General features: G+C 41.2%; 1 protein-coding gene across 2 annotated transcripts in view; it reads left to right on the forward strand.

The window, feature by feature from the left end:
• The window catches only part of AGK (acylglycerol kinase), a 47,899-nt gene extending 38,180 nt beyond the window's left edge, over positions 1-9,719 (forward strand). For both annotated transcript variants that reach the window (XM_071798434.1, XM_065839949.2), the window contains exons 12-15: positions 693-790; positions 3,022-3,092; positions 7,463-7,547; positions 9,268-9,719. In XM_071798434.1, the coding sequence (XP_071654535.1) occupies positions 693-790; positions 3,022-3,092; positions 7,463-7,547; positions 9,268-9,405 (392 nt within the window). In that variant the 3' untranslated portion in view covers positions 9,406-9,719. The remainder of the gene's footprint in view (positions 1-692; positions 791-3,021; positions 3,093-7,462; positions 7,548-9,267) is intronic.
• The last annotated feature ends 1,340 nt before the right edge of the window (positions 9,720-11,059 follow it).

Raw genomic sequence — 11,059 nt, forward strand, 5'->3', positions numbered from 1 at the left:
ATGGAACAATAAAACTTGAGCCATGCAGAAGCCTTAAGTTTCTCCTAGTACATTAAATTTTTCTTCTGTACCATAAATTTTCGTGTGTGCTCTGTGAGCCTCTCTTGGGTTGGGTTGTCATCTAGGCAGTGCATGTGGCAGACTGCAAAAGGAAGGGGAGCGTATATTTTGCTCAGTCTGCTGTGGTGCAAAGTCATTCTCGTTCCTTCTTGGCTAGCAGAGGTGATTTAGTCAAGAGCGTGAACTAAGTGACCTGTGTGTGAGAACTGAACCCTGGGGTTTCCTCCTATAGAAAATATGTATTGCCACAGAATTCTGAACATTGGTTTCCTGTTGTTTTGGTAGCAGCACTTGATGTGTTTAGAATGCTAAATGTTTCTGTAATATTATAATAGCCCAGGAGATCTGTTAATCCCTCAGCATAAGGATGCACAGGGCTGCCATGTAATGTGCTTGATAGTTTTCCATGCTGCTGTATGAATGCTGGTGGTTTTTTTTTTCTTTCCTTCAGTACTCCCAAGGTCTCTTTTCCCTTTTTAAGCTTTTGACATTTTAAAGAAATAAAGCTACTGGTCACAATGGGTCAGAGTCATTTTTGCAGCTGGCATTGATGTTTCATGCTTCATAGCAGTGAAATTATGACCTGTGTAATTAAATTCCACTTAATGATATCTTCTCTTCTGGATTCACAGAAATTCCCCAGGAGGTAACCCCAGAGGACTGGGAAGAACTGGAACTCTCCACCATTGAGCTTTCCATCACAACTCGGAACAGGCAGCTTGATCTGACAGTAAGACCGTAGTGTAACTGGATTCTAGATGCTGCCAGCCCACAGAGTTTTCCTTTCTTGCTGAACTCCCGTTCTCGTGCCTATATAAATAAAACTCACTACTCCATGCAAGGAGGTGCCCATGACTGAATCCAGGAATGGGCAAGTTTCAGAGCCAGTGTAGAAGCACTGGAGACCGCTGTAAAACTAGGATGCAGTGGAATCAGGAGGAATTTGTGTAGTGAGAAGGATTCACTAGCCAAACAGAAGCTTTAGGATTGCCAGGAGAAAACAAGGCATCCAAATAGGCATTCCCTTTCTTCCTGACCCATGTGAGAGTGATTCTGTTTTATCAACTGGTGGTGGAAGGAAGCTGAGCCTGAATGTCTGCCTGGAGCTGTGTTTTTTTCTCTCTTTTGGCTTGCAGAGCAAGGAGTTAAAAAGAACAGGAACAAGAGAAAGAACAGGGGCTACAATTTGTTAAAGGACAGGGAATGCAGGTGACTGTGGAGGAGGAGAACCAAGAGAGCAAGGGAACTGTTCCTGTCATAACCTTCTCAACACACTTGTGCTGTTCAGTCCCTGGTTTAAAACCTATCTTTGGTTTATGTCTGTGTTTTGGTACAATTTTATTGCTGTGAAAGTTATTTGGATAGATAGGTTAGTCTTGTATGTTACTGGAAAACACTAACACAGTGATCCTGTCCTGGTGAGCTGCTCTTCACGTCTTTCTCATGGCTGCAGGAAACCACTGCGACTGCACCCAGATTAACAAGAGGTGCTGAGCTTACCACAGTGTTTCTTGCTCACAATTCAGAGTCTTCAAGAACCTGAAAATTTATGTTAATATTATTGACATATTATCATTGTAGGATCAGACAAAAAAAAACGAAACACAAATCTAGCCTTAAAATTTCCTCCTGTTTTATCTTTAGAATGTACCACATAAATTTTAGTTTCTTCTTCAGCAGTGGTTTATGACTTGGACCACCAGTGCCCTAGTAATAAGCTAGACAGAGACTACCAGGGTATTTGGTTTTTTTAGTGGTTTCTAGATGACCCTTGAAGAGAACAGTGTTGGCTGCTGAACTGAATTAGAGTCAGTGATGTAAAGTAAAACCAGACCTGCCAAGAGCTGAAAATCTGATTGCCACAGACTATCCCTTATATCCTTTTTTTTTTTTACCTCCTCCTTTATGCCTTCAAGATGCATTTTAATACAAATATTGAAGAAAGAAGTGACGTAGAGTTCTCAGGTCTGGTGAACAGCCTAGAGAAATGGATGAGTTTATGTTGGGGCAGTTGTACTTCTCTGTTTCTAGAGTGGGAAGTACCTTGATATCACTGCTTTGTTTCTACCCGTTATAACTGCTTTTAACTCCCGCTCTTGAAGCTAGTGTCCCTGTAGTCATCAGAGCTGACCAACAGCTCTCTCAAATCGATACCAGAGCATATCTGCTGAGTATTGTCAGCCACTCCTGTCGTTTCTGTCTCACTTCTGATTCATGTCTAGGCTGCCCTGTCAAAGAGAAGCTGATAAAGCCATACAGGTGCAGCTCAGATAGTGCCAAGCCAACCTCTGCAGATACAGCTAAGAAATAAAACAAGTTATACTAATAGATGCATTTATTTTTGCTTTTGTCATTTTGATTGCATCTGCACTAGGACTTTTGCCAGGACAGAGATGTGAAAATAAATAAATGAAAAATGAACTGCATCTTAATCAAAGTTGCTTTCCCAGCAAGAGCTTTACTGTATACTTGGTTTAAGGGCAAGCTGTAAATAAAAAATAAGCTAAGTAAGGAGTTTAAAGGAATGATATCAAGAACACTGTGAGTTCCAATTTATATTGTTTAAAATTCTCTTACTGTGGCGTTCGGTGGCCAAATGTTGCATCATTTTGCTATTGTTTAAATTCATGCAAGAAATCTCTGTGAACCAGAAGTAAACCCCAGGTGATTTGCTATTACTATCTTCACTAAGTGTGTGAAATGTAGCAAGAAGCTAAATGTGTGAATGATTATTTCACTTCTTGTGGTATTTGTTGTTGAATAGTCATCAATGAGAAATTACTGCCTGTAATTTATAATCCGAATCTTAAGAGTGGAAAAAAGCATGAAATGCAGAAATACATCTTCTGCCTCCTTTTGTGGAACAAAGGACTGGGCATTTTGTGAACATATTGCAGTATCATGGGTGTGGTGTTTTGAAATGTTAACTGCTTGATTTCTGAATCTTTTTTTTTCACATAGCGCACTGAAGACTTCATGGATATTTGCATTGAGGCAAATACTGTCAGCAAAGGGCAGTTTGTAAACAGAGGGTGAGTATGGAGAGGCTGCAAAAAGATGATGGAATTTCCGTAAGTCGGAACACTGATTCTGAGAAGTGTGCTGTGTTTTTCTCTGATTTTGTGCTACAAAATTCAGAAGCAGAGGACTGCAAAGGACACCAGTCAGTAATGATTTGTGGGGGCTACTGATTTTGTTCTTTAAGATTCTTGCTGATTTTCTCTTTCTGTAAGCGAGGCAGAGCAGTCTACCTGGAGTTCTTCCTACCTTCTGAGTTTGCTATACCTTTCATATTTTTCCCTGTTACTATTGATTGGTGCTGCTTGGGTAATACTGTCATAACCGATTTTTATAGACAGACATACAGATTTATACCCAGAATCTTTTAGCCTTAGCAGCTCAGCAGGTTGAGAAGCAGATCACAGAGCTGATATATTTGTATTAGTGGTACCTGGAATTTTTGAACTCAGATTAGACGGGCCTTACTTCTGAGTGAAGGACTCCCTTGACTCCATAACTCCTGAGAGAAATTAGGTCTGAGCTGGAAGAGCTTTTGGAAGATGTGGTTTGAAACAGGGACTTTAAGCAAATGTATTGGTGCTGCTTGCTCGTGGAGTATGAAGGCTGTAGGTATGAAGAAGCAGCATGTAGAGGGAAAGTGAATGTGTTTTGCTTCTTTTGTGCTTGCAAGGTCGTCTTGTAGTGTGCTTGTTCCCCCGCTCTCACCAGATGTGAATCCGAGCTGCTCTTTCCAGCTCCTCCATACAGTCCCACATTGCATCTTCAGTGCAGTTTCTACCAGCAACAGATTTTTCTACTAAATCCAAGAATGCTCTTCAGCGTTTTACCTTTTAATTCGCTAGTACTGTTTTCTAGTCTTAGAGCTCCCTCTAGTGAAATCAGCAAGAAGATTTCAACACATTTTTACCTGCTTGTCATCACCCTAAAAATTCCTGCATGTATGTCTTGTTTATGAAACTGATCTCAGCAGCAGGCCCCTTATTAGAGCATCCCACGAGCCTCAGTGGGTATAGTATCTTCTGACCTATGCATATGCAGTAGGTCAGGTTACCACCTGGAAATGCTTTTAAATTACGTGAGCCAGGTGTACCATAGGTTTGCTTTGTACTGCAGTCTTTGCTTTGAAGGCTACAGGAGGAAACGAGGAGGAGATTTTCCCATTAAGAGCAAGAGGAATCTGGCCTCTTAAAGGAGGGAGACAAAGGCAATGCTGTGCTGGGTCCTTGGATGCTTCACTAGGAGACAAAATGTGAATGAATTTGTGTGATTTAAGGGAGGGGTATTTGAGTGTACACCCACTGTAAAGAATGTCTCCTGTGTGGACTGGACATGCTCCACACAGTAGTATGTCGCATTTTCTGACTGCAATTACACTGTCATGCAGAAAAAGCCTCTGATGAAAGATAACATGCCCTGCTGGCTGGAGCTAATTAGAGGCAGTACCAAAAGCTTTGAGCTGCTGTTCAAGCAAAGTTCAAAGAAACAAGCTCTTTTGACTAAATAGTGCCCAAAAGTCTGTAGGTAACAAAGAAAGAGAAAGAGAGGTGTAAGGGGTGTGGAGCAGTGGGAAGGACTGGTTGGTCCTGCAGATTGGAGTCAGAACAGAAAAAATGTGCCTTGTTTTTTCAAGGCAAAATCAGGGTGTTCAGAGAAGCTCTTCACTGCACAACACCCTTTGGCAGCTGGGTTTAAATCAAGCCCATTATTAGGGGCTCCCCATTGCCCAGCACCAACAGCTTTTGACTTTGGAAATGTGTGATAAAGTTCTTTTTTTTTTTTTTTTTAATGCGTAGTTTTAAACTCCACCAGAATTTGGGGTGTTGAAAAGATTTTTAGGGAAAATACTTTATCAGTGCAGATATCTTCTTTTTTTTTTTTTTTTTTTTTTTTTTTTAATCAAAGAGGGCACTGGCATGAGCTGATCAGAACTGCTAGAACTGCTGGATCACACAGAGGAAACCACACATCCAGCAGGAAACTACCGTGCAGGCTCTGGCAGTGGTGGGGGATGCATCAGAGTGCTGGAGGGCAACTGCTGCTGGTTTTCAAGGGAAGGAGTAGGTCATCCCAGGTATATATAAAAGTGCCCTCGGGCTGCAGATCAGATTTGTGTGAACAAGAAGGCGCAGCAGGGGTAGAGCTGATGTTTAAGATGAGGTGGAGGAAGAACAGGTGGTTACACTGTGGTGCTTACCAAGAAGTGCAGGAGAGAAGGAGAGCAGGGATGGAGAGTGTAGCACCAGTAATCCACATCCTGATAGCCAGCTAAGGTTCTGTATATGAAAGTATGGAGAACTTTAATTCCAGGGCATAAACACAGTTACCAGCAACGATGCAGAAGACTGTTTTTTTTGTGTGTTTTTTTTTGTTTGTTTGGTGTTTGTTTTGTGGGGTTTTTTGTTGTTGTTAGAGTCTTACTCTGAATCATTTCATGTTGGCTGCTTCTGGGTTTAACTAGATTAAAATTGTATGTTGTCTGTAATAGGTGTTCTGGTTCTCCCTCTGCCTGTATTTTTGTAATTCAGTGTATGGAGTGGGATAAAACAATCAATTGAAACTGTTGCTGTTAGGCTTTGGTCTTGTTCCTGTTTCACTTTGCTGTCTTGTCTTGAGTAAGTAGTAGAATCAAATGGAAACAATTTCTGATCCTTTTATGCTGGGTCACTAGAGAGGCAATCACTGTAAGTGGAGTTGTGTCTATTTGCTTCCACCAGCGTTCGCTTTTGATCTTTAGTTCCAGGTCTTGTCTCTTTTGAGTTTACCTTCACCCAATAATTGCCTCTATATAGAGCTTCACTTTGTGGACCAAAACAATCTGCTTGTTCACTAGAGTGCAACATCTGGAACTTTGAGCAGGTTAAACTTTAAGCAGGGAATCTTGCTGTTTGTTTGTACAGCACTGTATAAACTGACAGTATTGCATGCCATCAGTGATTTATAATTTATATTTCTGGGAGCATGTTTAATTCCCTCACATTCACTCATTAATCTTTTAGTATATACATATTTGATTAAACCCAAACTTTCCACAGTTAATATTGCTTCTGTCCTTCTCTACCCTTTCCTTTGGTATCTGAGCTTACTTCCTTTGTCTTTGATTATCATCTTCTGTTTCAATGCCCTGTTCTCATGTTCTTTGGGATTTTCTGTGATTTTAAGAAGCACTTGCATTCTTCAGGGCATAGAAGGCTTGGTGTATAGGGAGTTTCTGATGTGTTTTTTTGACTTCTTTTCTGGGCAGTATTTAAACACTCTTCTTTCATATCAGTCTAGAGAAAAGACAGACAAGTTGGGGACAGCTGGCATATTTGGAATATTTGTGATAATTCTGCCATGCTTGAGAGCTGTGAGGTATTAACACTTTAACTCTCTGCTGTCCCCTTGGCTTTTTGTGTGTTGCTGCCTGTCTGGAGAGGGGTCCAAACTTAGGGGTTACTGCCTGGGGTACAGCATACCTTTTGCCAAAGGTCAGCCAAAAGGTTGTGTGTGTTCTCAGCCAGGAGGCCAGAGTTAGGTCAGCATACCCAAGAGCTTGTGCTTATTCTGCAGCAGCACACCCTGGGAAAAGGATTCGCAGCACTCTGTTCTCTAACAGTTGATCTGGTGACAGGACAGCAACCGTACTCTTGAGAAATACCAAATTGCACTTGCACCAGCAGCTTTCTAAGACAGGGAACTGCCTTCTATTTGCTCCCATTCAACATCAGCAGAAATAGGCAAGTAGCACTTCTCTGACTACAGTATGTAAATAAGAGTCTCAGAGGGACCAGAAAGGAGAGAGAGAGAATCTGGCAGGAACAGGTGTTATATTTGGAAGGGATAAAATGATGATGTTCTGGGGTTTCTTCACAGGAATGATATAAAAGTAACTACTAAGAAACTTAGTGCTGACTGGTGTTGATATGAGAACTGGCCTTTTTTGGTGGTTGTTTAGACAAGAGTTTAGTGGTTCAGTATAACTAAAATTCTATCAGGTTTTTTGGCTTACTTTTTTTAGGTTGCTGGTAAGTTATGTGGGTGGATGAGATATGAAGAGATGGTAGTCAATGATTGCAGGAGTTGTACAGGTCTGCATGAAAGTGAGGAGCACAAAACTGCTGTATATTCAAATATACGAAGTTATTTTCAAATATATTCAGAGATCCTCAGAGCTGAAGCTGGTTGGAGGTTGTCAGTGCATACTGTCATGTGTATTGACTACAGCTGAAGAGGATATATCTATGTTACTTTTTCACTGTTAAACCCACAAGTATTTGTATATACTCATAACCTCTAAGTTTACCAAATGCATAGTGACTTACCAACCCACACTGATGTGTCATCCCTAAAGATGGCTCTTTTCTAGAGAATCATCTCCTTACCTGTCTTTTGGTTTGAACAGGAGTCAAAAGATGCGTGATCCACATACGTGCCCTGAAGGGAGTCAGTGCATCCAAGCCAGCAGATGCGTCTTGCAACTTCCAGAGGTGAGAAGCTGAGGGAGCTGGAAAACTCTCATTTATTGCCTCATGCCAGTTGATGCTGCACATTAAGAAATGTCTGCTCCAAGGCTGGGAGGTTGATTACCCTGCCAGACACTCAGTTTCTCAGTGTGGCAACTCAGTTCCTGACTAAGGAGACATGTACCGGAAGTTGCCTAAGTGGTCTGTAAACCAGAGATGGAAGTTAATTCTGCCCGTAAATAGTGACAGACCTTTTATGTAGACAGCAGCAGTGGTTATAAAAGGTCTCTTATTCAGGTGTATTGCATATACTCACCTTCTTCTTGTTATTGAAGACTGAATTCCTTGTCTACATTTTACACTAGATGGGATTGTGCTGCAGAGAATATAAACATTAGAAGCTTTATGGAGGCCAAGGAGGGTGACAGAAGGCAGCGAGACTCAGATCACTACAGTGAAGTTTCTTGAAACTTTGAATAGATGAGGCTGAAAAAGAAGTCAAAACTGTGTCTGTTAATATAGTTTAGATTAGTCGTCCATTGCCTCTTGGAAAGAAGAGGCTGCTGCTGCAGCCTTGGGGAGTACTGTTCGTGTTTTTGCAAGGATGTGAAGTCAATCTTCTAGATAATTACTGTCTTCAAATGATTTATCATTCAGTAAAATAATCTCATATTAAGAGAGAGCAGAACATGCCAAAAAGTGAAAAAAATCTGTGGCTACGAAGTGAAAATCAGGAATTATGTCATGATTAGCCAGCATCCTAATACTTGCATTGAGCTCGTATCGGCAGTTTTGTGATTCTGAAAGAACACTGTGGAGTGCTGGGCTGAGTACAGCTGAGCCGCAAGTAAGGTTGTGGCATAAAATGAACTCTTCATACTGCAGCTGCTGCAAAGACAGTACATGTGCATGGTGCAAAGCTGAGCTGTTCAGTTCCTTTACCTCGCTGTCATGAAGGAACTGGAGGCAGGTGGGATGAGTCTCACCAGGTTTGCAGAGGAGTGGGATATGTTGATCCTCTGACTTCCAGGACCTATGGTGCTGTCTCTAATTTGTGCTGTCCTGGGGTACCAGTTCACTTGGAGATAGTTTTTGAATATCCATGCAACATAGCCCTGCCTCGAGTCACGTGCATGCAAAGCAGTCACCAAATGAGTTTAGGTAAAGTCAACCTGCCATTTTGATGAATTGTTTTAATCATTGCTGACTTCATCAGCATTACAGAAAACACTCAAGAAAATTCTACTGCTGAGTGATTCCTGACCTATGAGTTATTTTGCATCTCACGTTTCAGATCAATATAGTAAAACAATACCAAAAGGTGTTTGTGACATGGATTTAATAGGAGTTATTTATCAGGCACTTCTGCTGATTAGCTTGTGTCACCACTGGCAGACCAAGATCTAAGAGCATATAATTGTAGTTCCAATAGCAAAGAATCCTTCACTATAAGCAATGTGGGTCATTAAAGCTCCCTAGCACTTAATTGTCACCAATTAGCAACTTAGTGAGGTTACATCTTATGCAAGAAACTCTTAATATATTATGTGGAGTGAAGGGTAGCTCTCACTATGCTGTTGAGACCAAATCGGCTGGAAGGCATAGGGCGAGGGGGCCACCTTGGTTAAGACTCAGCTAAGTATTCAACTGGAGTCTATTAGTAAAGTCAGGTATCAGTATTACAGCATTACTGAAATAATATGTTTTATGTTAAACCCTGATCAGCACCGTTATCTGTACACAGGGCACTGAGGGATCCTTTGGCATTGATAATGAGGAGCACGAAGCGATGGCTGTGGAGGTGAAGCTATTGCCCCGGAAACTCCGGTTCTTCTGTGATCCCAGAGTGAAGGAGCAGGTTCTCCCTGCAGCGGTACAATGAGAATTCATGTCAAAGGGGCCAGTGTTTACCAGTCTTATCAGGGTCTTGACAAAGCACATGAGACCTCACTGACTTGATGAACCCCACCAGACTAATGTACAAGCTACTTCCATTGGAAGTGGCTGATTTGGCTAGTCTAAAAGGGGGTTAAAAATGCAAATGAAAATTATGAGGAATACTTGTTAACTTGATGGCATCTTTTTCTTTCCCCAAAGAAGTCATCAGTGTTCCATTTACAGCACTGCAGGCTGAGTGCTGTGTGCCAGATGCTACTGCTTTACTGCAATTGTATATTAAAGTAAAATGAAAGCACACTTGTCTTAAGAGTTTAGGTCTACTTTATCTATGTATAAATCTCACAAAACCTGTGATCTTGGAAAAAAAATATTTGGGGAGAATAACGCTAAGGAAGTCCATGAAATGTGGGAATTACCACATTAAAACAGGTGGTTGATTATCTACTCTGTCACAAAATAAATTGCAGATCAGTGATACAAAGCTTCAGAGGAAGTTTAAAAATTCCCCACATATATTTGGTTATTTGTCGTGGGTTTGTTTTTTTTTTTTTTTTCATCCTGCCAGATTCAATAGCACAGAGTTCTAGTTAATCATATAGTAGAGATACATAGTATAGTATAGTAGAGATACATTCCTTTGGTCATTTGGAAAATGTCATCGACTCAAAGCTCTATGAAGTACATGTGGAAAGACTCTTTAACAAGCCAAATGAGTCTTTTTTGTAAGTATGCCTTTTATTCCTGTAGTAGTATAGCACAAATAAGGGCATCCAAATAACTTTATTACTCATTGTGTCTGGTTGCTCTTCTCGAATGTAAACAGTGCTCACTACTTCTTATGCAACCTACATCCCCTTGAGCCTCAGTACCTTAATTAGTTTTGTTGCTTTTCTGAGCTTTTGTTTATGGCTTCACTTTAATTGCTGAAAGGAAATGTTATTGACTTAGGCAAGGTTATCTGCTGCCCTTCTTATTATAACTTAGAAGTGCACATGACTGCCTTGCTTACTGGGAAAAAAAAAGCTTATTTTTCTGATGTGATGGTTGGTTGTACGTAGTTCCTGTGTTACACTGTCATCTAGTCTAAGTTAATCTGTTGATTCTTTGGTGTAATTGAAACAAGGACATTAGTGGATTGACTTAGAGCAGCTCTGTTAAAGACGGCATCCTGGCTGCTGCTGCTACAGCATCCTCTGCTGGAGACTTGCTGAAGACAAAATGCTTTGAAAGGGGAAGTAGAGTGGTTTTCTGCATGATGCTGGAACCAAACTGAATGCTGCCCTTCCCTTGACTATAGTGTGGATAAACTTCATCACCTAAGCTCTTGAGGCAAGCTCTCATCCATGTCTTGGCTAAGATCCAGGGGAGTGGAAGCCTGCTAGTCCTTTTTTATAGTTACGCTGGTGATAGGGCCTGTGTTGTGCTGTCTTTCTTTTGATCAGCAGCAGTTAAGAGTGCCCAGTGTCGCCCTGGGTCACTGTCCAAGAACATGTTGGCTGTGCTCTGCTCTTTTTGCTTGCCACAGAGACACCTAGAATATTGCTCTGCAGCCGCTGGCTCATTCAGAGTCAGGGGCAGTTCTCACCAACTGAGTTTTTGCTCAAGCTGATGCTTCTGTAATAAAATCAGCAATGTTT

This window comes from Patagioenas fasciata, chromosome 1 (assembly GCF_037038585.1).
Source record: "Patagioenas fasciata isolate bPatFas1 chromosome 1, bPatFas1.hap1, whole genome shotgun sequence".
NCBI classification, from domain to species: domain Eukaryota; kingdom Metazoa; phylum Chordata; class Aves; order Columbiformes; family Columbidae; genus Patagioenas; species Patagioenas fasciata.